Source organism: Heteronotia binoei, chromosome 15, assembly GCF_032191835.1.
Source record: "Heteronotia binoei isolate CCM8104 ecotype False Entrance Well chromosome 15, APGP_CSIRO_Hbin_v1, whole genome shotgun sequence".
Lineage (NCBI taxonomy): Eukaryota > Metazoa > Chordata > Lepidosauria > Squamata > Gekkonidae > Heteronotia > Heteronotia binoei.
The window spans coordinates 21,908,347-21,936,277 of NC_083237.1; the positions used below are offsets into that span (position 1 = coordinate 21,908,347).

Here is a 27,931-nt window from a genome sequence, read left to right on the forward strand (position 1 = left end):
CCCTGTTGTGTTCCTGTTTAACAACGAATTCCACAATAGCGCAAACAAGCTTCTGACACAGTACAGCATTGTGGGGAAGGGAGACTTCCAGAGGTTGCCCCTTTAACAATGTCATGTGCTGTCAAAAACTTGATAGCAGGGCTTTTCTTGAGCAGGAACATCCAGATAAGCAGTCCCAGCTGGCTTGGCAACAGGGGGTGTGGCCTAATATGCAAATGAGTTTATGCAGGGCTTTTTCTACAAAACAAGCCCTGAACAATTCCTGTTCAAGGAAACCTTCTTGATGTGCTTGCAGCAAAGTCAAAGGGGGGGGGGGGGCAGCGACAGCTCTCTTTGCCAGATGCAGGACTCCTGGAAGCTTGTACTGGAATAAATGTTTTGTCACTGTATTCCTGATGGATTTTAAACCATATTCCTGTCTTCTGCCACTGTGGCTACCCAATATTGATTTATCAGACAGGAGAGAGGATAGGTCTGCAGGGGCTGGGAAATACTGGAGATTTGGTGGGGTGGCACCTGAGAGGGGCAGGATTTGGGGAGGGGAGGGACTTCGATGGGGTATAATGCCATAGAGTCCACCTTCCAAAACAGCTGTTTCCTTTAAGGGAACTGATCTCTGTATCACCTGGAAGTCCCCAGCCACCACCTGGAGGTTGGCAACTATAGAAGAGGGACAGATTCGAATCCTTTCCTGCTGGCATTTTCTGGACACAAAAAGCACTCCAGACAGTTGCTTCTCCTCTTAAGGAAAACTTCCAAACACAGAAGTGAGGAGTATGGACGAGCGCGTTACTCCCTGCTTCCCATGCGAGTTGTCCATGCTGGGTCTATCTGCTCCACTCATTTTCCCAACAACGGAGAAGGGATAACGATTTCCTTTCTAGAGCATGGAAGAGAACTTGGGGAGGGGCTTTAAGGGCTCCTGCAAGCGTTGTGCATGCACACGTGGTGGATTTGTAATTTCCCTTCCTTTTGCGTAAAGAGAATACAAACAGTTCTGAAGTGGCTTTTTCTAAGATCGGAAGTGTCTTGAAGGAGCTGCCAAGAGCGGCTGCCGGTCCTCCCTCGCCGCAGGGCGTGCCGGGCACCTCGGGGAAGATTCAGCAAAGACTTTGCTCCCGGGGAGCTCCAGCTTCCGCCTTCTTTTGCTGCACCTGGCGGGGTAGCGCTGCGAGAAGACCCGCTGCTGCCGGAGCCTCTTCAGCCTCGGGAAAGGTAATGGGGGGGGGGGGGGAGGTCCAGGGGCTGGGAGCTTCTCTCTCTCCTCCTCCTCCTTTTGGCGGGAAGGGAGCAGGCAGGCAGGCGGCGGCCCCTGTTGTCGAGGCGGCCTCGCCTCAACGCTAAGCGGAGGTTCATCCGCGGTGAAAGAAGACCCGGCTGAAAGAGGCTCCGCCGGCCAGGGCTGAGAGGGCGCCTTGAGGGGCGGGGGAGGCGTTGAGGGGGGGGGGGTTGCTTGCAGAGCTTTGGGGGCGGCTGCTGCTGAGGCCCCCTCCTGACTCTCTGCAGATTGTACAAGAGCGAAGAGTGAGTGTGGCGTCCTCCTTCCTTCTGACCTCCCTGTAACATTCCCTGAGCCTGAGATCCAGGTGGGCGGCCGTGAAGAAGCAGAACACAAGTTGGAGTCCAGTTTAAGACCCGCAAAGTTTTATTCGCGGTATGAGCTTTGGTGGGCAGGCTCACTTCCTCAGATACAGGGCTATGGAAGGTAGCACTTTATTGATATATAGAGGGTGGACACTAAAGTAGCTTACAGCATAATTACTAAGCAGGAGTCAAGTGGCACCTTTAAGACCGACCAAGTTTTATTGAGAACGTTACCCGGGAGCAAAGTCTTTGTTGGTTTTAAAGGTGCCACTTGACTCCTGCTTTGTTCAACTGCTTCAGACCAACACAAAAATAACTAATTTTTTTTTTACCTGATGGAAAAACTAAACCGTTATAATAAGTTAAGTTTTTTGGAGTTTAGTTATGGGAAAACGAAATAAATACGTCAAAATAGAGACTGGTTGTGTAAAGTATCCTTTTAACCTTGTCATGCTCCATTTGTCTCCTCTCCTGATGAGAGTACATATGCAAGAACTGAATGAGCTTAGTATATGTATGAGATAAGAATCCAGTATCCCTGTGGAGTCTTAGTGGATTCCTGTTCTGAGCGTTGTAATAACTTGCAATTCAGCAATTTCCCTTTTCCAGTTTCCGAGAGATTGTAGAGGGCGGTAGGTGGTCTGTGTGGAGGAGGAAGGGATGGCACAGCAGTGTTTGTAGTTCTACATATAGGTTTTCTGCTGACACGGAAGTGAGCAGGACAATAGAAGAGTGTGAGTGGGACCAGCATTCCTCTGCCTTCTCTCTCTCTGTGTATTGATTTTAACATGAGTAATACTGTGTGTAGTGCACTACCGTGTTTGTACAGCCAAATCAGGAGAGAGAAGAGTTGGCTACTACTATTAATACCTCAACCAGATGTCAGAGAATGAAAGAATGCATTTTTCCTTTGGAGACTGACATGAACAAAATCTTAACTTTTTGTTTTTAAAAGTCCCCCCCCCCTCTCTAAGCAGAAAAGGCAGGGAGGAGGAAGTCAGTCAGTGGCGTTCCAGATTAATCTCATCTCACTCTTAAATGCTAACAGGTCTAGCTAGAGAGACTAGGAGGGTCCAGTCCTCTCCTCCAAGCAAGGAATAGAGATTTGGAGGAACTAAATAGTAAAGAGACTTCAGGAAGGAACTCCAGGAGAAGCTTCTCTGACCCAGCCTGACCTGGTTGGTGGGTGGGGAAGAGAGAAGTGATAAAACTCAGCAGAAATTTGTAACTTCCTAAGCTAAGGAACTTGTCCACATCTGACAGGACATGTATAGATAGAGGGACAGAAGAATTGTGTTTTATCCATTTCTTTTGAATCCCTTGCACCGTCTGGTGCTGTGGTAAAAGTATGCTTGTGGACATTTTCTCTTTAATAAATACTTTATACCTTTGGATACTGCTAATGGTTCTCTGTACCACACAAACCTTCACTGCCTTGGATGCAGTATTTTAAAAGGGGTGCCAGGGGGAATTCCGGCAGTTGGAAGCAGCTATTTCTCCGGGGGTGCACAAGGCAGTAAATGGTTCCCATGGTGACCAGATGCTGTGAAGCAGGAGACACATAGGCAAGGCCTCAGAACTTGGAAGGGAAGCTTGGGAGATCTGACTCTCGCAGAGGGCAACTTTTTACTAAGACCAGGTGGTGGCCATGGTTACCCAAGGAAGAAGAGCCTCTCCAGGTGTTGGGAAAACCTCGGAGAGCAGTGTGAAACAGAACCTGTAGGCCTGGGCCTTGTGGGGTTTTTTTGGGTGGGGAGGTTGCATGAAGGCTAGTGCTGCCAACTTCCTGGTAGGGCCTGGAGTTCTCCCAGAATTTCAGCTGATCTCTACACAGATCAGTTCCCTGGAGGGATGGGAAGATGGCAGCTTTGGCTCATAGACTTTTGGACATCACATCCCTGATCTCTCCCCTTCCCAAACTCCACCATCTACAGGCTCTACCCCCATCTCCCCAGGAATTTCCCAAGCCATAGTTGGCAACTCAAAGCTGCAATCAAATGTTTTAGTAATAGGGTTGCCAACCTCCAGGTGGTGATTGGAAGTATCCCAGTATTACAATTGATCTCCAGACTACAGAAAAATGACTACTTTGGAAGGTGAGCTCTGTGGCATTAATTACACACTGAGATGCCATCCCTCCCCAAACCCTGTCCTCCTCAGACTCCACCCCCAAGTTGTTGAAGTAGTTCCCAACTGGAGCTGGCCAGCCCCATTTAAGAACAATGATGACACGATCCTTATCCTATTTCTGATGTAATGTTTTCTGAAAGTAATGAGTATTTGAAATCATTTGGTATGTGAAACATTGATTTAATAAATACATTAATCAATTTATCATTTTAAGCAAAAAAGAAGCACTTAGCAATGTTCAAGGCAGTGAAGCCTGTGTTTTCTAGGTAGGAGATCATAATAAAGCTGCATGTGTTGTATGCATAGGGACATAAGAGAGGTCATATTGGATCAGGCTAATGGTCCATCCAGTCCAGCATTCCGTGTCACACAGTGACCAAAACTCAGGTCCCATCAGGAAGTCTACGAGCAGGGCCAGAACTTTGCACTGTTGCCCCCCAAGCACCAAGAATAGAGTATCAACGCCCCAGACATAGTGTTCCCTCTGTACCTTGTGGCTAATAGCCACTGATGGACGAACCTCTACTCCATATGTTTATCCAGTCCCCTCTTGAAGCTGTCTATGCTTGTAGTTGCCAACACTTCCTGCTACAGTGAATTCCATGTGTTAATTACTCTTTGAGTGAAGAAGTACTTCCTTTTGTCTGTTCTAAGCCTAATGCTCATTTCATTGAGTGTCCATTAGTTCCTGTATTGTGGGAAAGGGAGAAAAGTACTTCTTTTTCTAACTTCTCTATCCCTGCATAATTTTGTAAACCTCTATCATGTCACCCCTTAGTCATCATTTCACCAAGCTAAAAGGCCCCTAACCTCTTTAACCTTTCTTTGTAGGGAAGGTGTTCTATCCCCTTGATCATTTTAGTTGCTCTTTTCCTCACCTTTCCTAATACTGTAATATCCTTTTTGAGGTGCTGTGACCAGAACTGTACACAATGTTCCAAATGAGGCTGTATCATAGATCTGTACAGGGGCATTATGATACTGGCTGATTTGTTTTCAGTTCCCTTCCTAATAAAACCCAGTATAGCATTTGCCTTTTTTACATTGTAGTTGCGCATTGAGTTGACATCTTCAGTGAGTTATCGACCACAAATCCAAGGTTTCTCTCCTAGACAGTCCCCTCCAGTTTGGACCCCATCAACATATATTTATAGTTAGGATTTTTGGCTCAGACATGCATTGCTTTGCACTTTCCCATGTTGAACCTCATTTGCCACATTGATACCTACTTGCCCAGCTTGGACAGATCTGCCTGGAGGTCCTCACACTCCCCCTTGCTTTTCACCAGCTGAACAACTTAACACAATATGCAAACTTAGCCACTTCACTGCTTACTCCCTACTCCAGATTATTAATGAATGTTAAAAAGCTCCAGACATAATAGTCTTCAAGCAGTGGCTGAACAAGGAGGCCTTGTGGTACCGCACTGAGTACCAGCTTCCACTGTGAAAACTGCCCATTTATACTTACTCTCTGTTTCCTCTTAATTGACTAGTTTTTAATCCAGGAGTAGAGGACTTATTCTCTTACATCATGACTGCTGAGTTTACTTTGGAGCCTTTGATGAGGAACTTTATCACAAGTTTTCTGGAAGTCTTGGTAAACAACAGCTACTAGGTCACCTTTGTTCATGTTTGTTCACCCCTCCAAAGAACTATAAGGTTAGTGAGACAAGATCTTACAGAATCCATGCTGATTCTTCCTCAGTAGCTATTCATCAATGTGCCTACTCATTTTATCTTTACTTACCTGGTATTGATGTTAGACTGACCAGCCTGTAATTTTCCAAATCTCCTCTGGAACCTTTTTTAAAAGGTGGGAGTTACATTGGCTAGCCTTGGGAATGGAAGCAGATTTTAGAGATAGATTGCATATTTTTTCAGCAGATCCACAAGTTCACATTTGAGTTCTTTCAGAACTCTTGGATGTATGCCATCTGGGCCTTGTGATTCAGTTTCTACTTGGAGATTGTGTACCCACAGAAAACCCCAATAAGGGATCCTAAGAATGAGGCCCTAATTTAGTGTGTGAGGGAAGGAGAAGGAAGGAGACTGAACAATTTACCTCTGTTTATGGAGAGATTTGAATAGGAAAACTGTTTTCAAATATTTGTTTCCTTTTCTCTAGACTTTGGCTCTGGTGTTTGAGTCTGATTTAATATTCCAGTTTCCATGGACAAGTGGCGAAAGCTCCTAGGCAGGGTACGAACTTCAGATTCAGAACGTTACACCCAACCGAGATCCTTCACTGAGGTTTCTACTGAAGACTTTGCTGGCGAATATGGTTTTGAGTTGGTACTCCTGAAGTTGCAGGTAATCAGGCCCAAGACCTGCAGGGTATGGAATCAAGGAAGGGTGGGAGCAGTGCAGAGAGTGGATTGAGTGGAGGGGACCATCTAGCTTTTGAGCCAAGAATTGCATAAAAACATTGTGGGGCACCCAAAAGCCCTGTTTCACCTCTTATGTTTTTTTCTTCAAGGGAATTCTTAACAGAGTTTGTTTGGGTGGAGCTGCACATTCATGATGCACAGTTTTAATCTAGAACAAGTCCTGAATACTGCCCAGGGGCGGGGGGGTGGGATGGAGGGGGTTGCGCTCCACCTGAAGCTAAGATTGCCACCTTCTAGGTGGTAGCAGAACAAAATAAACCATGTAAAAATAAATAAACCAATAAAGACACAGTTTAAATTACAAATTTGTGTTAAGTATTTAATCTGTTCTTAATGAAATGTATGTATAAATTTCATGAAGATTAGGTTCTGTATCAGATGAGACGGAGGGAATTTGGCATGGTTTAGCCTGATCTTGTCAGATCTCAGAAGCTGAGCGGAGTTGATACTTGGAAGGGAAGATTCTGCAGTGGAAGGCCCTGGCAAACTACCTCTGCTTTTCATTTGCCTTGAAAACCCTTGCTGGGGTCACCATAAGTTGGTTGCAACTTAATGGCACTTACATATTTATGTAAGTGGAGGCAGTGTGTCATTAAAGAGTGAAAGTCTTGGGCGGAGGATTGGATAGTGTGAGTGGTCCATATTATGGCTTGTAATCTGATGGGGCAGGACACTTTGAATAAGCAACAGCATACACAAAATGTAGACAGTTCTTAGGAGGTGTTGTAGGTGTGGCAGGGTGAGGGTGCTGTTAATGGTAGAGATTTGTGAGAAGGCTCGGGTGAAGGCAGGCAATCTAGATGTCTGGCTAATGGGCTCCTGAGCTCACACAGACTGGAGTGAGCATGAAATCTGCAACTTCGCGCCCGGCACAACTGTTCAATACAATTTGGACCCTTATAACTCTGCCACAAATTTTAATGAATTGGAGATTGGCTGTGAGGCTTTTGCGAACTTTTTTGCAGATAAGGTCGCGTCGCTCCGCCATGACTTCCCCGCCATATTGGAGACAGGATGTGAACCTGAGGCTCCGTGCCTGTCTTCGGAGTGTGTCCTGGATGGTTTCAATGCTCTCAGTCTGGAGGAAGTTGACAGGATTCTTGTGTCTGCTCGCCCTACAACCTGTAATCTGGACCCCTGCCCCTCCTGGCTTATTAAAGCTTGCCAGAGGGAGCTTAGATATGCTGTACGGGATATCATAAACAGATCCCTGATGGAAGGGCATTTTCCAGCTCCTCTGAAAGAGGCTGTGGTCCGCCCTCTATTGAAAAAACCAATGTTAGATCCGGCCGAATTGACACACTATCGGCCGGTCTCGAATTTACCCTTTTTGGGTAAACTCATTGAGAGGGCAGTGGCGTTGCAGTTGCAGAGTTTTCTGGAAGATGCTTCCGTTCTCGACCCCCATCAGTCCGGTTTCCGTCCGGGTCACGGGACGGAGACAGTGCTGGTCGCTTTGATGGATGATCTCCAGCGGCATCTGGATCGAGGCGGCTCGGCAGTGCTGGTGTTGTTAGACCTATCAGCAGCGTTGGATACGGTTGACCACCAGCTGCTGACTTGTCGTCTCGCCGGCGCGGGGATTCAGGGGTTGGCCCTACAATGGCTCTCCTTGTTCCTTGATGGTCGGGGACAAAGGGTGGCGATTGGGGGTGAGTTGTCCCAGAGGCACACGCTTGATTGTGGGGTGCCCCAGGGGGCAGTTCTTTCCCCAGTGTTGTTTAACATCTACATGCGCCCCCTTGCCCAGATTGCCCGGAGATATGGGCTGGGTTGCCACCAGTACGCTGATGACACCCAGCTCTATCTATTCATGGACGGTCGGCCTGACTGTGTCCCAGAAAACCTGGACCGGGCATTACAAGCCGTGGCTAGATGGCTCAGGCTGAGTAGGTTGAAACTAAATCCAGCGAAGACAGAGGTCCTTTGCTTGGGTCGCCGTGGTCTGGGGGGGAAAATTCCCCTTCCAGCTCTTGACGGTGTGCCACTGACAGTGGCGCACAGGGTCAAGAGCTTGGGGGTACTACTTGAGCCTGCCTTAACTATGGAGGCTCAGGTAGCAGCTACTGCTAAGTCCGCATTCTTTCATCTTAGGCGGGCGAGGCAGCTGGCTCCCTTCCTGGAGCAGGACGATCTGGCAACAGTGATCCACGCAACGGTCACCTCAAGGTTGGATTACTGTAATGCCCTCTACATGGGGCTGCCCCTGTGCCGAACCCGGAAGTTGCAGCTAGTGCAGAACGCCACCGCTTGGCTGTTATTAGGGCTCCCTAGACGGGAGCACATTCAGCCGGGCCTTTGGGGACTGCACTGGCTGCCAATAATATACCGAGTCCGGTACAAGGTGCTGGTTATTACCTTTAAAGCCCTATATGGCCTAGGACCTGCCTACCTTAGGGACCGTCTCTTCCCATATATCCCCCAGAGAGTACTGCGATCTAGCTCTCGAAACCTGCTTGTAATCCCCGAGCCAAAGGAGGCCCGGTTGAAGTCAACCAGGGATAGGGCCTTCTCAATTACAGCCCCTTGCTGGTGGAACCAGTTACCGGAAGAGGTCAGGGCCCTGCGGGATATTGGACAGTTCTGCAGGGCCTGCAAGACAGTCCTCTTCCGGTTGGCCTATAACTGACCGGTACCGAAACACCGAAATATTGAAGGAAGTTTATAGATAGCACACTGATAGCGATATTAATGTTTTAACTATGTAATTTATTATTGTATTTTAATTCTGAATTTTATTGTTAGAACTTTTATGCTGTGAGCCGCCCTGAGCCCGCTTCGGTGGGGTAGGGCGGGATATAAATAAAATCAAATAAATAAATAATAAATAAGAACTGGTTTTTCTGGTAGGCAGCTGGGATTGATCAGTGATACATGCAACAGCAGCAATGGGCTTTCCCTTCCTTCTTTCTCATTCCCACTCCTGAACCCAGTATTCACAGATTCTGAACAGGCTATATTGTCTAAAAGGCATACCTTACCCTGTCCTTGTGAGGGTGTGCAGCCCGCCACCTCCTCGGTCCATCATCCGTGCCATGACTGTGTACAATAATGGTGTAGCTGATGTGGTGGAATACGCAAAAAAGGCATCGGGACACAGAACTGGTGAGTGGCAACAGCTCATCTGCCTCTTCTTTGACCACAATGGAGGAAGGCAGGATGGTGCTCTGGGAACTGCATTCTGAGATGGCTATCTCGGCCTGATTTCTGAAAGAGAGAAGAGCCAGGAGTCACAGCCCACTCCCTTCCACCCAGTGGCAAGAGCAAGGCAGTCTCCACAGGTTCAAAGGCACCTAAATAGTTTTATGGGTTAGGCCCTGATGTACTGGAAGCTCATGAACTCATTTTTCCCCACCCCAGAAACAAGAGCCTTCTTCCTCACACACAGAGTGACCTGTAGTGTGTGCCGTGAAAAGGGAGGAACAAATTTAGGTGCCTTCTGCCCCCACATTGTCATGGCTACGGTAGATGATTCAGGTTAAAAAAATGTATTTTCTAGGGCAGGTGGGGGGGAGAGGAGAGACTTCCATATTTTAGCACCATGTGTATGTTGGGCTAGTTGTTTTTACTGTTAGTGAGGGAAAGGCTCTCTGTATAATGTTAGGGTCTGCTCTCTCTCAGTATGGTGTGTTGGTTAGAGGACTAGTGTCTGGGAGACCCAAGTTCATATCCTCACTCTGGCATAGAAGGTTGCAGGGTGGCCTTGGGCCAGTCATACACTCTCAGTCTAAGCTACCCCACAGGATTGTTGTGAGGATAAAATGGAGGAGACTGATTTAAACCTCTTTGGGTTCCTACTGGGGGGAAAGATGCAGTATAAATGCAGGCAATGAAATAAAATATTCCAAGACTCCTCCATAGCTCTGAAATTTGATCCTCAAGCTGTTCTGTGACTGGACTTGAAGCTCTCCAATATCAGCTCGCTTCTTCAAAGTGGTCTCCCTTAAAAACTCTCCCCCCCATTATGTCTTTTGGCAGATGTGCCCCACCTTGAGCACCCAATCCAGGTGGAAGGGAATCAACATGCCCGGTACTTCACTGACAAGAAGACAGCATTCAAGAGTGTCACTGTCCCTTATGAAAGTCCTGAGGTTGTGAGGATCAAGATTGCTTGCATAGATGGGATTGTGGGGGGGGGGGGGGGGTATAAAGAGAGAGACTGTGGGAAAGCTCCTGGACAACTTCTGTATTTATTTAGGAAAATTTTATGTCGCCTCTCCAGAATCCTGCTTGAGGCAGTTTATTAGTTAAGGCTGTTAAGTGTTATCTGCAATTAAATGCAGGGGTGCCAATTTTGAATTTATATGCAATATTCAAATCCCATGTCTATCCCCACCAAAGGATTGCCATATTTTGGCTGGGAAATTTTTAAAGATATGAGAGCAGAGGATGGAGAGGGTGGAATTAGTAGAATGGAATCAGCAGGGGTGTGATGCCATAGATTCCACCCTTCAAAGCAGTCATTTTCTCCATGGGAACTGGTCTCTGTAGTCTGGAGATCAGTTGCTCGTCCAGGAGAATTCCAGCCCCCAAGCAGAAGTTGGGAACCCCACCCCACAGTCACCACGTTCTCTGATTCTTTACTGCGCTATTTCTGCATGATTATTTTTTCACCCCTCATTTTTTGTTATTCCTTACCTCTACCCCAAAGCTTTTGTTAAGGAGGGGATATCTGTGTGTCATTCTGTCTCTGCAGGAAGGATCATTGTACACCATCATCCTGTACAGATTTATGTGCCTACGTGGCTGTGTTTCGTGCACATGTTGGCAGAATTTCTTGATAGTGATCACTCTTGAATCCCAGAAGTGAGTAACACGTCTGTTGCACATCTGCTGTTGGTGTGTTTTGGCCCCGGAGGGTGGCATGTGAAGAGCACTGGGGGCCAGGGCTCTTGAGTTCTATACAATGAGAAATAAGGTGTCTGTTTGAGATCAGACTAGCCTAGAAGTCCTGGGGTCTCTGGGAAGGAAGTGGAGTGTTTCAGGGAATTAGCAAAGAGGTGTGGTGAGAGTCAGAACTTTGAATTCCATTGGTCCAATGATATCCGTTCATGCCAAGTGTTATGTTGGTTTAACAAAACAGTAATTCCTGCTTCATTTTCCTGAGGGGTATATTAGAAGTGAAGCAGAAGTATGGATGAACGCATACAACCTACTTCTCATGCAAGTTATCTGTGCTGGATCTATCTGCTTCCCCCATTTTTCCAGTGTAGAAGGGATGGCGACTTCCTTTCTAGACAATGGAAGAGAACTTGGAGGGGGGAGCTCTGGGTGCTCCTTCAAGCACTGTGAATCCACACATAGTAGATTTACAATTTCCTTTTGTGTAAAAGAGTATTCTGCATCCCAGGAGGTAACAAAGAAGCAGTCTTCTGCCACCATTGCATGTGCACAGTGTAGGCCCTCAGAGCTGTTCCAGGTGGCCAAAGTCTTGTTAGGATTGGTGCTGCAGGACAAGATGAACTGCCCCATGGCCCACTGTGACCATTGTGCTCAGCACTTTACAGATAAATCTCTTGCATCTATTCCAACTTGGACTCTGTATTAGCAATGACGGGATCAGGCGGTGCCAGGATGCCAACTTGTCCAGTTGTTTGAGATGCTTTTCTGTTTATTTGGTCTGAGGATATGGACAGGATCCTCAAGTTTGAGGCCTACCACCTGCTTGTATGACCCTTGCCCTTCTTGATGAATTAAATCTGTGGGGTGAGGGGGCTGAATGACTGGGTTGGAGAAGTAGTTAATGCTTCTGTAAGAGAGGAGGTGGTCGCCCCAGCCTCGAAACAGACTGTGGTCATTGTTCCCTTTAAGCTGAGTTAGTGTGAGCTAGCTCACAATTGTTTAGCCTCCAGCTTACACATTTTTGTCTCAGCTCAGGAAGAATGGCCCCAAAGCAAACTCATTTATGCAGTAGCTCACAACTTGAATGCTGGTAGCTCACAAAATAATTCTTTTGCTCACAAGACTCCACAGCTTAGAGGGGGCATTGACTGTGGTGTGTCCATTTCTAAAGAAGCATGCACCCTGGATCCAGGAGATGTCCATAATTATTGACTGGTCTCAGCTGTGCCATTCTTGGGCAAGATGATTTAACTCCAAGCCTTCCTGTTTAGATCCCTTCCAATCTAGCTTTAGGCCTGGTTAGGCAAAAGATGAGATGGCTGGACAGCGTTACTGATGTAATTAACATGAATTTAAGTGGACTTCAGAGGGTGGTGGAAGACAGGAGGGCCTGGCGTGACTTGGTCCATGGGGTCGCAGAGTGGGACTCGACTGTGTGACTGAACAACAACAATGGACTGAAACAGTCTTGGTCGGCCTGGTGGTTGACGTGCTGGGAAATAGACGGGGAGTGTGACTCCTCAGCTTCTCATGGCATCTTTCTTGACTGCCTATCTGGGTTGGGATTGAGAGGCATCATTATACAGAGGTGCCACTGCTGTCTGGAGGGAAGGTTTCAGGAGGTAATGCTGGGGGACTGCTGCTCAGCCCCTTGGCCAGTGGGGCCCCACAAGGTTCCATCTTATCCCCTGTGCTCTTTAATATTGATATGAAACTGCTGGGTGAGGCCACCCAGAGATATGGGTTCAATGGTGTGCTGGAGCAGGTTCTTACTGGGTTGCAAGAGCCAATTGTTAGATTTTCACAAATTTTGCAAGCTGGTTGAAAATTCTTCGGCATGCATGTATGCTTGAGCTTTGCCTCCAGATGGCACCAAGCAATGGCCAAAACCTACAAGCAGTATCAAGAGACATGCTGCGAAATGTGGCTATGCTGCAGAAATAAAGAGATTCCTTGCTAGAGTGAGTGCAGGTCCGTGAGGCACGTAGGGCTGTAAAGCTGTCCCATGGGTGGGAAGAGCACTGTATCTGTGCCTCAGGGGTGGACTGGATGGCCAAAATGAAGAAACAGGTCTGTAGTCTGGGGGTGCTCTTGGACCCAGGTCAACTGCTGGATAAGCAGATGGCAGTTGTGGCCAGGAGTGCCTTTTACCAGCTTTGACTGGTTAGCTGGATGCTGCCTTTCTTTTGCAGACAAGATTAGGCCACAGTGGTGCATGTCCTGTTTAAATCTAGACTGATACTGCAGTAGCAGTTGCTCTGCCAGCGGGTTTTCTGCTTTCCCCGGATCAAGCGATTGATTCCCTACCAGTTGCTGCACAGTCAGTGGCTCCCTCCAATTTCCCTCACGTCTTCTTGATTGCTAAAAAAACAATTGGCGGGAACTGAGGGTGGCCATGCAGCAACTGGTAGGGAATTGATCCCTTAATCTGAGGAAAGCAGTAGTCTGGGGGCAGACCGACTGCACTGTGGAATGAGTCCTAGTTTAGATTACTGCAGTATGCTGTACATGGGGCTGCTTTAGAAAAATCTTTGGAAACTTTTAGTTGGTACGGAATGCTGCAGTCAGGATGCTTACTGGAGTGGGTTGTGGGGGCCATATCATCCCAGTCTTGGCTCATTTATACTAGCTCCCAGTTTGTTTTTGGGCACAATTCAAGGTGCTAGTCTTTACCTTCAAAACCCTATATGGTTTGAGGTCAACATAGCTTGAGTGTTACCTACTACTCACCAACCACTGTGGTCATTTTTGGAGGCGCTGGTTCAGGTGCCCTTGTCGTCTGAGAACAGGTGGGTGGCAACCTTGGAAGGGCCTTCTCAGTCATGGCACCAAAGCTCTGGAACTCTCTCCTTAAGGAGATTTATTTGTCGCCTTCCATTGCCATCTTGGGCCAGCAGGTGAAGACTTTTGTGTTTGGTTTGGCATTCCATCAGTGCTCTCTCCTTCCTTGAGCAGTATTTAACAGCTGGTTTTATGTCTTTGTACACATTTTAATTCTGTTTCTAATTGTTTTAATGATGTGTGTTTTGGAGGAACTGATTTTAATGGTTTTAAAATGGGGTTCTATCATGTATGTCTTGTTTGTTTTAGTATTTTTTGTTAGTTTTAGTATTGTTAGCTGCCTTGGTAGCCTTTGTGAGGGCAGAGTGATGGAATATAAATTTTGTAAAATAAAATACAGAAAAACAGAAAATGTGTAAAATAAAGAGGATGTATGAACTGTGCAAAAGTAAGCTGTACCCTCTTAAACATCCTTCTACAGGGACACCTTTGCTGTTTTGCTTATTATTGTTAGTATATAATGGATCAGGGGTGGCCAAACTTGGTTAACATAAGAGCCACATAGAATACATTTCAGATGTTTGAGAGCCACAAAAAATGAATGTCAGATGTTTGAGAGCAGGAAGGAAGGAAGGCAAATAGATTGGGGGAAGGAGAAAGGAAGAGATGGAAAGAAAGCAAATTTAAATCCATTCTCCAAGCCACTAGCTGGATTGGTTTGGAGAAGTGATTTAAAAAGACAAATGCCTTCTGCAAACTGGTTGATAGGATAGTGGGGGCTTCAAGAGCCACGCAATATGTATGAAAGAGCCACATGGGGCTCCTGAGCCGCAGTTTGGTCACCCCTGTAATAGACCATCTAATGATGACATGGAATTCATGCTTACACTTTTTTATACTCTCCTCCTGGCTTTTTGTTCTTTTAACAGAGGGCAGATTCTTGGGCGTAGCTGTTTTGAAGTCAGGGTGTCTTCCATGCCCGGATTAGACCTCATGAGAGATGAAGGAAAGGCTTTGGAAGGTACAAGTCATGTGATTGATTCAGAGGGGCATATAAGTGGGCAGGGAGGGGCTGTGGATGGATATAAGTAATAGAGTCTCACCTTGTATGTTCCTGAACGGGTCGAATGAAACAAGTGACATTAGGGGTCTGTGCAAGAAAAGGCAACAAATTCTCCTACTTTCTTATTTAGGAAAAAGATTTGAAACACCTTAATTATATTTTTGTGCTTGTCTATGATGCTTACTCTGATTTCTCAAGGGTCTGCCCACCTTACCATTATTATACTATCTGGCAGGTGATAAGCTGGGATTTACATTTTTTTTTTTGCATGCCAGTGATAAACTGAAACAGCAGTCTGCTGAGCATGTGCTGATTATTCCTTGGAAACTTCCATGATGTGGGTAACAGTTTGGGGTGGGGGTGGTTGGCCTGCCTGGCTTTACTAGGAAAGAAGACATGCGGGTGCTTTTTCTCATGGAAGATTCCAAGATTGGTTGGGGGGGTTGGGTTTACTTTTCACCAAGGAAACTTCCACATGTGGTTTCTAGCTGGGGTGGTGCTTTTCTATTGCTGAGGGCTGTTGTCCATAATTCAAAAAAGGGGCAAAGGACTGCTCGGCCAATAAAAGCTATAGCTCTGCTGCAGGAAATCAAGAGAGCAATCAATGGCAAGACATACATGCAAGGTACATTTCACAGTGCATGAACAGATGGTTCATGGGGTGTTCTTCAGTATAGAGCAACATTGCTACAGTGCAAGGTACGGTTGTCAACTCCTGGTTGGATAGTTCCTGAAGATTTTGGGGGTGGAGCCTGGGAATACCAGGGTTTGGGAAGGAGAGAGACCTCAGCAGTGTACAGTGCTACAGCATCCACCCTTCCATATGGGTTTTCTCAGAAACTGGATTGAATCTAGGCATGGGTGTTTTGGAGAGGCTGAAGGAGCCAAGGAAGACTTGGAAGCTGGAGTTTGAGATACAGGATGAAATGCAATCAGAAAGCACTGATCTATTTGGCAGTGGCAGCAGATTCCTTCCTAGTATCTATACAGACCTAGCCAATCATGCCACCTTGACAGCAGTAGCCAGGAGGATGGGGTATAAATGTTTTAAATAATCCAGAGGCTTCATGCTGCCTGCCAAACACAGGGGTGATATTGGACAGAGTAAGTGTCCATGAGTTCTTGCATGGCACAGTTTGTTTGACAGTATCCCTCCTAAGACCCCCAGTGCTACTCCCCATTCCTGGCAGCCTCTGACCCAGGGATGCCATTTGCTAGCTTATAGCAGAAGGCCTCTCGCTGTTGGGAAGCTCCCTCTCACGCTTGTTCCTCTGAGCAGTGGGAGAAAGGTCCAGGTCAGAAATTATATCAGGTGACACGTGATGTCATGTCTACCTGAAAACCTGGATGTAAGCAAGTTAGACGACTCTTCTATTGATGGGGGTGCCTATCTATTGTCCATAATTCAAAAAAGGGGCAAAGGACTGCTCAGCCAATTAAAAATACAACTCTGCTGTAGGAAATCAAGAGGGCAATCAATGGCAAGGCACATATGCACGGTACAATTCACAGTGCTTGAACAAATGGTTCATGGAGTGTTCATGGAGATCCAGTATCCTTGCACTGACCCCATGGAAACCATGGTGAGTAATTCTGTGTTCTTTTTTTATAGAGAAAACTATTGTCTATGAAAACCAGTTGGAGCTGATACGCTGCGTCTCTAATGTACCTGAAGTCTTGCATGAATTGGTTGGTGATGTTTTGAACAGGGCTCAATACAAAGACATTATGTGTGAGCCCACAGATGTGTTAAGGATGCAGAAGTTGTTTGAGGAGGTGTTGATAAGGAATGAGAGATATCAAGTCTGTTTCTACCTGGTGCTACAGAAGACAAACCGGGGTCTTACGAACAAACTGTTTGGTAAGCCAATGTGTGAGTTTGAAATAGATTTAAAAAATGAATGCAAGAAAATAAAGGCTTCATGTTCAGCTAAATAATCTTCCTCCCCAAAATCAGCTTTTCTGGTTTTGGGCTATGCAGTCCATGAACTGTATTATCTCTTAATTTATTTATTATTTATGTATTTTTGCCCTTCCCGGAAAAGGACTCAGGGCAGATCACAACAGATAATAGGCAACACTATATAAACACATTAATAGGCAGTTAAAGCAAATTTTAAAACATAATTTAAATTTATATTAGATCTTGCTCAAGACTAAATGGACTTCCCTAGGGCCAGGAATAGTCAGCAGATCATGATTAGCAGAGAACAGAGCTCATATGGAGAGAGGTGGTCCCTCAGGTATGTTGGTCCCAGGCTGCACAAGGCTTCAAAGGTCAGTACCAGTGCCTTGAAGCAGATCCAGTAATAGGTAGTCACTGCAGTTGGCGTAGGGCTGTGCCTGCACAGGCAGCAGGTGTGCTGCCACATCTTGCATGAACTGGAGTTTCCAAATCAACCACAAGGGCAAGACTGAGTAAAGCAAGTTACAGTAATCAAACCTGGAAGTGCCCTTTGCATGGGTTACTGTAGCCAAGTCCGGAGACAGGTAGGGAGCCAACTGCCTGATATGCTGAAGGTGATAAAAGGTGGACCTGGCAACTGTGGCGACTTTGGCCGCTGTAGAAACTGAGGCATCCAAGACCACCCCCAGGCTCCTCACTCTCTGGGCTGGCAGAAGTAATGTGCCATCCAAGGTAGGGAGCCTGATTCCTGACTCAGCCCCACCCCCCTCAGATACAGGACCTCTGTCTTCAATGGATTAAGTTTCAGCCAACTCTGCTGCAGCCTCCAGTGCCGTGGTCAGATTTTCTGGATCGGAGAAAGAGCTGGGTGTAATTAGCATACTGGTGGCAACCCAGTTCAAACTCTCAGACCAGCTGGGCAAGAGGGCACATATAGATGCTGAATTACATTAGACTAGAGAATCACCCCTGCGGCACTCCACATTAAAGTGGGTATCGTGGGGAGACTCCCTCACTAAGTGCCACCCTTTGTCCCCAATAGCGGAGAAAGGAGGAAAGTCATTGTAAGGCAGACCCCTGAACTCCTATCTCAGCAAGGCGGTGGGTCAAAAAATCATAGTCAACCATGTTGAACTTTGCTGTCAAATCTAAAAGTAGCAGCAGAGCTGCCCCACCCCGCCTCAGGACCACCCATCCTTGTTGCTCAGATCTTGACAGCAACCACGGTTTTTACTCTTGATATGACTCAGATCCTACTGCCCTTCAAGCAGGCTGTTCACATGCCATCCAAGTCTCTTTCTGTCCCTTCAGACTTCTTGGAATCCAAATCCACCCATCAGGGCTTGAGCACCTCGTACTAAGCTGGTCACTATTCTGGTTGTGAGGTTTCCATCACCTCCACCTGTCAGCAGCATCCATATAGCTGCTTGAGGTTGACAGTCAATCCCTTGATTCCCAATTGCCATCCTACCGTGAGGGTCATTGGGATCAGGCATGAGAGAGATACTCATTGGAGTCAAGGTTTCCCTCTCCTCACCACCATTATTTGCACCACCATCAATCAAAGCATTTCTGATCTCAGTCTCCATCTTGACCCACTCATAGACCCCCATGGTGATTCCCACCAATGTATAGCTCTTCTAAGAGATAAAGGTAATTAGTGCTACCCAGAGGTCTTTCTGTTATACTTCTTTAAGGATTACTCCCCAAGTTTATCCGCAGAGAGACAATGGCTTTGATGCAGCAGTGGGCAAGTGGAACTATAAACAGACTTAGCTCAGTTCTACTTGCCTTAGAGCTTGTGCAGCATCTAGGGCTTTCCTTCCTATGTGTTATAGTGTTCCAAAAATTGTTTGCACAAGAGCCTGTGCAAGTGGAAATGCAAATGGGGGTACAATATATCTTACTTAGCACAAGTGGCTACCACTATCCTTTTTATGAGTTTTTACTTGCACAAGAACTCTAGCACAAGTGGAAGTTCTGCGCTAGATCCAACCCATGGGACATGCTGGGTTGAGATTAAGCTGGACTCACAGTTTGCAGTTCTAGTTGAGTGGTACAGATCCAAATCCTATGAGAACATTTATCTGTAACTTTTCTAATATTTTGCTTCCTAGGAGGACATTTTTTGGAACGGCACCAAAAAAAACTGATTGAAAAAGTCTCTAGGATGGGCATTGTATTACCTCGACTATTAGGTTTTGTCCTGAATGATGATGACTATCACTGCATTGGGACTGAGAAGACAGATGCGGGCAAGATGGCGAAGTTATTTGAGTTGATGCCAGGATGGGACAGAGCACAGAAGGATCAACTCTACCAGGAGCTGATTGAAACAAATGGGCTTCTTATCACATCCCTTGAGGGTAAAATGAATAGCATGAGAAAAACCTTACCATCACTGGGTGGATAGATTTCCATGTGACAGTGGTAATTTACTGTGGCACACATGTTATGACTTGGGAAGCTGGCTGCATTGGTGGCTACAGATCACTCATTTCATCACATGTTTGTACCTGGTGTGCAGTAAAATCCTCCTAAGGAAGGAGAAAAAATTATTTGGGGGTATTGCATTGAATCCAGTAATTTGCAGCCATTGATTGTTTCAGATCATTCCCACCTTCTCCTCCTCCCCAGCAGCCCCTTCTAAGCACCCCATGAAGGCTGCACAACAGTAATGTGCATGAGTGTGTAACCCAAAGACCTTCCTGTTTGCAATAGCACACCCGGGTGTCTATTAGCCTACCCACTCAGTCCCTTCCTGCTCTGAGCTGCAAGATAAAAGGTGAACTAGGAATGAGGAGTGGGTGGGAACTGAGTCCAATCTGCCAAACTCACAAACAGACGTAGCTGTAGAGCAATCCACATGCTTATTCAACAGCACCAGGAACCTGGCAAGCTGGTCAGATTAATGGGAATGCCATCTCTCTCCTTCCAGCGAGCTTCCTGTGCCTTTGCAAGGAGTACTAAAAGACTACATGGCCATGAGAGGGGCATGGGTATTGGGGGGTCAAGCTATTTTTGAGCAGGTTGTGATGGCGCAGTAGCTAGGTGAGACTGAGATAGTTCGCAGCCCCCACAATAGAGCAGTAAGATGGCCTTGGTCACAGAAGCCATACATCCTGTTGTAGACTGAGCAGATGGGTGACAATTGACTTGGGAACGGGGTTCTTCCTGGGCCTTCACTTCATGAATGGCTGCCTGTTGAGGGTCCAGAGACACACAAAGGCAGGAATTGGGCTCCAAAGTTCTCTGCGTGGTGCTCAGGCAGGGTCTGCACCTCTCTTCTATCATGGGTGATGGATGGGGTAGCTATAGCTTGTTGGAGGATTATGTAACAGCTTAAAAACAAGGGGTATTTTTTTCCAGCCAAAGCAGAAGAGTATGAAAGACAACCAGAAGTGTATGAGGCTTACAGTTCTCCATTCATGTCTAACGGTAAGGACAGAAGTCTGTACAATAAGATCTTTGACCATCAGCGTGTTGTGCTAACAGACCATTGGATTCTCCCATTGTTCTAGTCTTCTGTTGATGGATGGGGATAGCAATGGCCTTGTTGGAAGATCATGTATGTTATTGTTTAAAAACAAGGGGATTTGTATACCCAGCCATGGAATGGATGGCACATTTACAAAACCAACACATGATAAATTGGATGGATTTGAATAATGCATCTATGTTTGACAATAAGGACATAAGCACAACATACAAAATTTCCCCATTCACAAGAAGTAAGCTCCTACTCTATTGCAGCATTAGCTGATATTCTAAAAGACGTTAATGAGACAGTGTACTGGATTGGATCCAGGAATCTGCAGGAGCCGACAGTCACAGATCTTCACTTCCCCCACTTCCAGCTCTCCAGGATCTAAGGCTGAAGTCTTTCACATCACCTACAACCTGATTCCTTTATGCAGGGGTTGTTTTTTAGAAAAAAAGGTGGTGGAACTCATCCAGGGATTATTATCCAGCTGCACATACTATTAAATGGACAAGGAAGTGGAACTCTCAGAGGAGGAGGAACTCTCAGAAAGGTTCAGGAGCTGAGCTCCTGTGAGCCCTCACTGAATCTGAGGCCTGCCTTTAGGTAGAGACACTGAGGAGTGAACCTGGCATCTTCTGCATACCAAAAGATGCTCCACTACTGAGCCATAACCCTTTCCAGAAGGGTATTTATTATTAATGTTACAAAGTGTGAGGCAGAGAAATGAGATCCACCTGGAAATTGATACTCTACTAATCCAGTGAAAAATGAATGGGAACCCCTCCCCTTGGAGTATGTGCAACATTGTTTTCCCACCTAAATCAACTGAGAGAGCACACCTTCATTCCCTCAGTTTATTCTTCACCAACATTTCATGAAGATCGTTACTGTATAGCTCCATCCGTGAGTTTTTTCATGTGGAGATTTTCTTTTTCAGAACTCTCTGAAGAATTGCCTTTGAGACCATACTGCCACTTCTGAAAAAACCCTTTCCAAAAAATGTCCCAAGTCTGGATGGGAACCTACAGAACCACCACCAAAGGTCCTTTGGGTTGAGCATCCTGTTTCCCAGAGTACAGCCCCAGCAAACCCACAAGCAGGGCAGGACACCCTGGTTCAAATCTGCATTGTGAACTTATGGTTTCTGTTTTGGAACTGTTTATTTATTTAAGGCATGATGCAGCCACATTTGAACACTTATAATGCCATCAATGGATGGGACTTGAAAATACTTTTCTATATTTATTCAACACACTTTTATCTTCCTGTAAGGAGCTCAAGACAGCGGACATAATTTTTCCTGTCCTCCATTTTGTCAGTGCAACAGCCCTGAGAGGTAGGCTAGGCTGAGAGAGGAAGACAGACTCAAGGCCAGGCAGCAAGTGTCATAGCCAGTGGGGCATTGAATCTGGGTTTCCACACACTCAGTCCAATGCTTTGACCACTATACTACACCCAAATCTCTTTGGCTGGATTTTGGCCTTGCATAGACAAAACTGTATCATGGAGTTGAATGCCCTTATGGAGGATTAAAAAGGGAAGAGCTGTGTTGGTTTTACAATCTCCAATGTGCATGAACTACTGGATGTATTTTATCATATTTTTTTTCCCTAGGGGAACATTTTGTTGAGAGGCACCAAGAAGAACTGATTCGCTGTGCTGTAGGCGTGGATGTTATAGTAGAATCTCTGGAGATCTGTGCTGTGATAACATTTAATCAAATGCAAGACATCGGAGGTACCAGTCAACAACGAATGCAGAAACTGTATAAATTGATGCCAAAGTGGACAACTTCCCAAAAGGATCAGATGTGTGAAATCCTGAGATGCACAAACAGACGACTTCTTATGCAACTTGAAGGTAAATTAACTGAAGAGTGTCTATACATCCCTAGGCGATTGCATCCTCTATCCAGACTGGAAAAAAGCCTGTTGCCAGTTCCTTGTCTACCAATATGCAACCTGGGCTCCTCCAGGGGCCCCCACAGCACTAGCTAACATGCAGAGAGTGTGTGGGATCTTGTGATTTCCCCAGGCTGTACTTGTCGACAGTTAAACATACCTTCACTTTGCAAAATCATTGAGAGAAAAGTAGGCATTTTTCCTTTAACTCTGAGGTCCTACCGCTGTCTGACCCATGATAAAAAGCAAAGACAAAAAATCAGGATGGATACTACCATGTTATTTATTTTTAAGTATATCCCAGTTTTCCTTCCAAAGGGAACCAGAGTCTCACAACAACAAAGCAAAAATACAGCATAAAACGAACAAAGCCTTTATAGTTTCTGGAGTTAAAAGCTATACTTTGCAGTAGATTTCTGTAATTGTGCTATTTTTTTCTACGAAGCATGCTTCAAAGGTATGGTACAAAAGTACTGTGTAACTAGCAGTTCTGGGTGGAAGTGGCGTAATAAGAAAATGAAAATGAAAAACTACAAACTGCATTTGCAGGGAATGATGTATGGAAGAAGAGGTATGTGTTGATAGCATAATGATGGCTAAGGTAAGAGAGAATTATATAACCCTTGTTTTCTCTCCTACTGTTTGCTATCTCTGACTGCTTTTTACTATCTGCTTGTATCACAGTATTCTAAAATTAAGGCACTACATTTAGGGATAATTATTTATAATTCACCCAGCTCACTAAGATATGCAATATAAGAACAGCCCTGGTGGGTCAGACCAATTGTCCATCTAGGCCAGCATCCTGTCTCACACAGTGGTCAGCCAGTTCTTCTGGAGGGCCAACCATAGGGCATAGAGGCTGAGGCCTTCACTGTTGTCGCCTCCTGACTCTGGGATTCTGAGGATTACTGCATCTGAATGTGGGAGTTTCCCTCAGTCATGATAAACAGTCGGTTTTTTCTCCATTGGACCTGTGATATGTAAAATTGTGTAGAATATGCTTGTATTGTCTATATAAACCAAAATGGTAATAACAAATAAACTATGTCTTGGGCTGATTGGGACTCAATAGCTGGTTCACTGGCAAGCCACAGGCTAAGGGCTGAAGGGACAACATATATCCTTTTTCTCAGGGGGCTTTGTTTTGCATCCAAGGCTTCATGGCTGTGGACGTGCCCAAATTTTATAGTACCTATGTGGAAAGGAAGGCACATTTAGTCCAGATGGATCTCAGCTACTGTTGACTTTCTGTCTTACATTCATATTCATTTTTTTTATTCTAAAAACTTTTATCCTGCTTTTCTGCTCTGATCAGAGCCACCAAGGTGGCTAACAGATTAAAAACACATAATAAAAACAGATCTTAAAAACCATTTAAAAAACTACTTCAGACCAAGCAACAATACACATACATAAAAACAACAATTAAATCGTAGGGCAGGAATGGTGGATCACTAAGGAAACCAGAAAAAATGAAAAAGTCCACTGGCAGTAAAAGGGGACCGATGAGTCTCCCTGGAGAGAGGGCTCCAGAGATTGATGCTGCAACCGTGAATACCCTCTACTGGGTTGCCACCTGCCTAATCTCAGAAGGTGGAAGCGCCCAAAGTACCCAAAGATGAATATAGTGGTTGGGTGGGTTTGTAAGGAAGTTGGCGGTCTTTCAGGTAAGCTAGTCCCAATCCATATAGGGCTTTCAAGCACAGTACCATTACCTTGAGTTGATTGGAAACTCATGTAGATGGGCCAAGAGTAGAGTGATATGGTCCTTAAAACCAACTCCAGTCAATTTCCTGTCTGCAGCAATCTGTACCAACCGAAGTTTCCAAACACTTTTCAAGGGCATCTGCATGCAGAGTGCATGTATTATATGTACTGTTACCCAACTCAGTCACAATCAGTTGGCTTATGCTGGTATCCATCCTGTACACTGAAAGCAAAGAATAAGAATACACTGAGGAATAGGTTTGTTTCAGAACTCTCCACCAGGACCACCTCTCCTTGCTTCAGGAACAGAGAAATTTTTCCACAGTGTGTGCTCCAGGCTGTCTTCATAGTTTACACAAGGATTGACAGCTTTTTAGAGACAGTTGCTTTGTGTCAGCTGGTGTCCCTGTCATGACCCTCATTTTAAAGCCTGCAAGTTGAGATGGGTCAGCACCATATTCCCTGAGCATGCTAAAACCTATGAATGATGTTTTCATATATCCCTTTTCCCAGGGGGCCATTTTGTGGACAGACATCTGGAGGAGCTCATCGAACAAGTGACAGTGGTTCCCCTAAACCTAAACCTGCTTCTTAGGTTGGCACTGGATGAGGTGCAAGATGTGACTGACTCGCAATGCACCACAGAGAAGATGCAAATGAAAGCCCTGTTCCAGATGGTGCAGGAGTTGAAGAGGCAGCAGAAAGATGAGCTGTACCAAGACTTGGTGGAAACAAATCCAAATGTTGTCAAAGTTCTAGAGGGTAAGTTTAGAGGCAGCCTTCACTGCTGTGTCTTTCTGAAGCTTAATTTCATTGGAACAACACTTGAGGTGAACAAAAAACTCTGCCTTGTACTGATTCTAACCATCTGCTTTTAACAGGTAGCACTTTTCCTGGATCTTAGCAGGGGTAAGGAAAACTTTCTGTTGATGGACAGAATCCAGGCTGGGTTGGTCTTCTCAGTTTCTCTGCAGCCAGAACACACACAAATCAGCAGTGTGTTTCTTCCAGCAAGTGGAGGAAGGACGCAGGTGGAGGAAAGAGGCTCTAGTGCTGTCTGCTCCACAGCTCGATGTTCTGAGATTCTCTCCTCCACTTTTAAATTCCCCATCTCTAGTTATTTCCCTTTTGAATCTTTTCTCCTTGTCTAATGTCATCATCTTGACCAAAGCATGATTAACAGGTACCAATAGAAGAAATCTACAAGGCGGCAATGTGGATATCCATTTCTATTTTTCTTCATCGTTTCAAAATTAATAGTAATGTATCTGCTAAGTTAATTTGAGAATGAATGAGCTTCAGCAAGTCCGATCACCCTGACCCTTTTTCATTGGATTGAGTTGCTCAACCCATCTAGAGTGTGGACCCTGGGTTGGATCCAAGCTGCTGTTTTTCAGCATTCTCAGATCCACCACCAGAGAGCAGAACACTGGAATTTCTTATTAGTGGATGGAGGGAATTGAGCTCCACACAGAATTCTTTTGTTAGCAGCACTGCCCTGAACTGAAAAGTTAGCCTGATAGCAATTCTTCCTGAGCTAGCTGGCTTTTTTCAGCCTGTTTTTCTCATGCTAAAATATTTGCACAGTTTGCAGTGTACAGTTTTAGTTAGCATATGGTGATACTTCCATTACATGTCCCAGAACTGGGCTAAATATGAAACTAATTTACATAACCCTATCGACAGACCTAGTGAGAACATTCACTCACTCCAGGACATACTCCATCCATTAAGTAAACTTCTGTGGTTAGTCCTACATTCTTTCCTGAAAATACAACAACTGAAGTTGTGATATGTTTCTTGCCAGAGGAACACTTTATCGAAAAACATGAGGAAGAAGTGATTTGGCGAACCTGTAGGGTCAACACTGTCTTGCGGTGGCTCCATGATCCACATTTGCAGTGGATCACAGAGGATCAACATTCCTTGATAAAGGCAGATTCAGACCATCAGAAAATGCGTGACTTGTACAAGCTGGTGCCAAAATGGAATAGGAAGCAGAAGGACCATCTTTACGCTGTGCTGAAGAAAACAAATGGACCCCTGATTGCTGACCTTGAAGGTAACATGATCTCTTCGTAATGTTGATTGAGGAGCTGACAAACTTTGGACAGGGCCTAGGCCTGGTGGTTCTTCCTTGTGCCTTGCGTGAAACTGTTGGAGCAACAACAGTGGTTGGCATAGTGAGTTGTGGGTGAGGTGGCAACTGGTGGGAGGTTTGGGGGCAGGGAAATGGGGACCATAATGACACATATGTCACTTCAAGTGGAAACATGTACATGACATAGGATAGCTGTAGGAATCAGGAATTCTTAGAGCTACCCTCTATCACTTCTGGGTTTTTACTGGAAATGACTAGTTTTTCAAATTTTTCTTTTATTGCCACTTGGAGTAGCAGTGGGCAACTGAATCTTGGGGTGGGGGATCCCCTGCTCCAATCAGGGGACTGGCAAGCTCCAATCAGAGGACTATTCTGTTCTGTAGTCAGGGCTTGCTAGGCTGTGCTTTTAGGTTTGTAAAAGGTAGTCCCCTGTGCAAGCACCAGTCATTTCCAACTCTGGGGTGACGTTGCTTTCACAACGTTTTCATGGCAGACTTTTACAAGTCTTTTTCAAGGCAGACTGCCTTCCCCAGTCATCTACATTTCCCCCCCAGCAAGCTGGGTACTCATTTTACCGACTTCAGAAGGATGGAAGGCTGAGTCGACCTGATCTGGTTACCTGAAACCAGCTTCCGCCTGGATCGAACTCAGGTCGTGAGCAGAGGGTTCAGACTGCAGTACTGCAGCATTACCACTCTGCGCCACGGTTTGTAGGATACCCCAAAATCACTCATGATAAATATAGGATGTTAACCAAGATGGTGGCTCCATAGCAAGGCAATGATAGACTTGCAGCATCCCTCACTCTGAAGAACCAAGATCCCTGGCAGTCTTTTTGAAACATCATTTCCTGGGGCATAAATGCTGGTCACATGTCTACACCATTTCCTGTGAACCAGTGAGATCCAAAGACCATGAGGCATGCCTAGCTTAATTGCTAGCAAATACCAGCATCTTTACATGGGATTCTTTTCCACAGGTAGGCTTATTACTACCTTCAGCATTATCTTTAGCCGTGCTCTACTGGAACTGGGGCTAATTGGCTGAGATTTAGCTGTGTGGACCTGAGACGTGTGATAGAATGAAAAAGGGCAAATAGAAGAAATTCACAGGGTTCTGTAAAGATTTGATATCTCCTCACCATGCATATCCCAGCCACCCAATTCACTACATAGTTGGGATTCAGATGTGGGAGTAGTTGCCTGAATGATTATATTTGCCTTGAAACCGTCCAAGGGCCAGATGTCTGGTATTTCTCTTTTCTCAGAGGGGCACTTTGTTGAGAGGCACAAGGAGTACTTGATGAAAAGCATCACTGGAGTAAGAACAGTTGCATCCTCGTTAAGGAAACAGTTTACAATCACCCATCGTCTGTATGCTGGCATCTTGAGGAAGGACACAACCAAGGAAATAATGGAGGCGATCTATGAAATGGTGCCAAGCTGGAATGGAGAACAGAAGAATAATCTATACCGGGCATTCAGGAGGCAAAATGCATCCCTGATCAAGGAACTTGAGAGTAAGTGTGAGGACTCCCAACTCACAGCTATGACTGAGGCACTGATTGGCATCTTCATTTGCACAGTCGCCATTTAGAGTATGAAGCGAAGATGCCTCACAATTCCTTCGCTACACAAAGCAAAAATCATAAGTAGCAGAAGTACTTTCTCAGTCATGCCTATGTCTGTCTGTGTGTCTGTCTGTCTCTCTCTCTCTCATCCACACCCCAACATTCACCAATTGACATGGAAGATACTGTATATAACAATATTGCCTTACTGTTTAAATATGAAAACGAATAATTTAAATCAGCTTGTCCCCACTGCTATGCCACATTTCATTCTGGACAATTAAGGACTCCTAACAGCCTCAGCTGCCTGTTTCACAACTTTCTATGTTATGAGTTTGTCTGTATCAGCCTTGGAAGGTGTTCTGTCTGGAAAGTCAGTAAGCTTCAGAACTTTGATGTGTATTTCATTAGTCAAAAAGTAACAATACTTCAGTTGGTGGGTATATTAATATGTTCATATTGTAATTTCA

At 45.5% G+C, this 27,931-nt stretch overlaps 1 protein-coding gene across 1 annotated transcript; it reads left to right on the plus strand.

Moving 5' to 3' along the window:
* The first annotated feature begins 949 nt into the window (after window positions 1-949).
* Window positions 950-27,487, plus strand: LOC132583310 (uncharacterized). Its single transcript, XM_060254973.1, has 13 exons — window positions 950-1,215; window positions 5,842-6,026; window positions 9,037-9,208; window positions 10,082-10,194; window positions 10,800-10,909; window positions 14,656-14,747; window positions 16,402-16,650; window positions 18,813-19,061; window positions 20,065-20,133; window positions 21,794-22,039; window positions 24,304-24,552; window positions 25,598-25,852; window positions 27,159-27,487. The coding sequence occupies exons 2-13, from the start codon at window positions 5,886-5,888 to the stop codon at window positions 27,485-27,487; spliced, it is 2,274 nt and encodes a 757-aa protein (XP_060110956.1). The 5' UTR covers window positions 950-1,215; window positions 5,842-5,885.
* The last annotated feature ends 444 nt before the right edge of the window (window positions 27,488-27,931 follow it).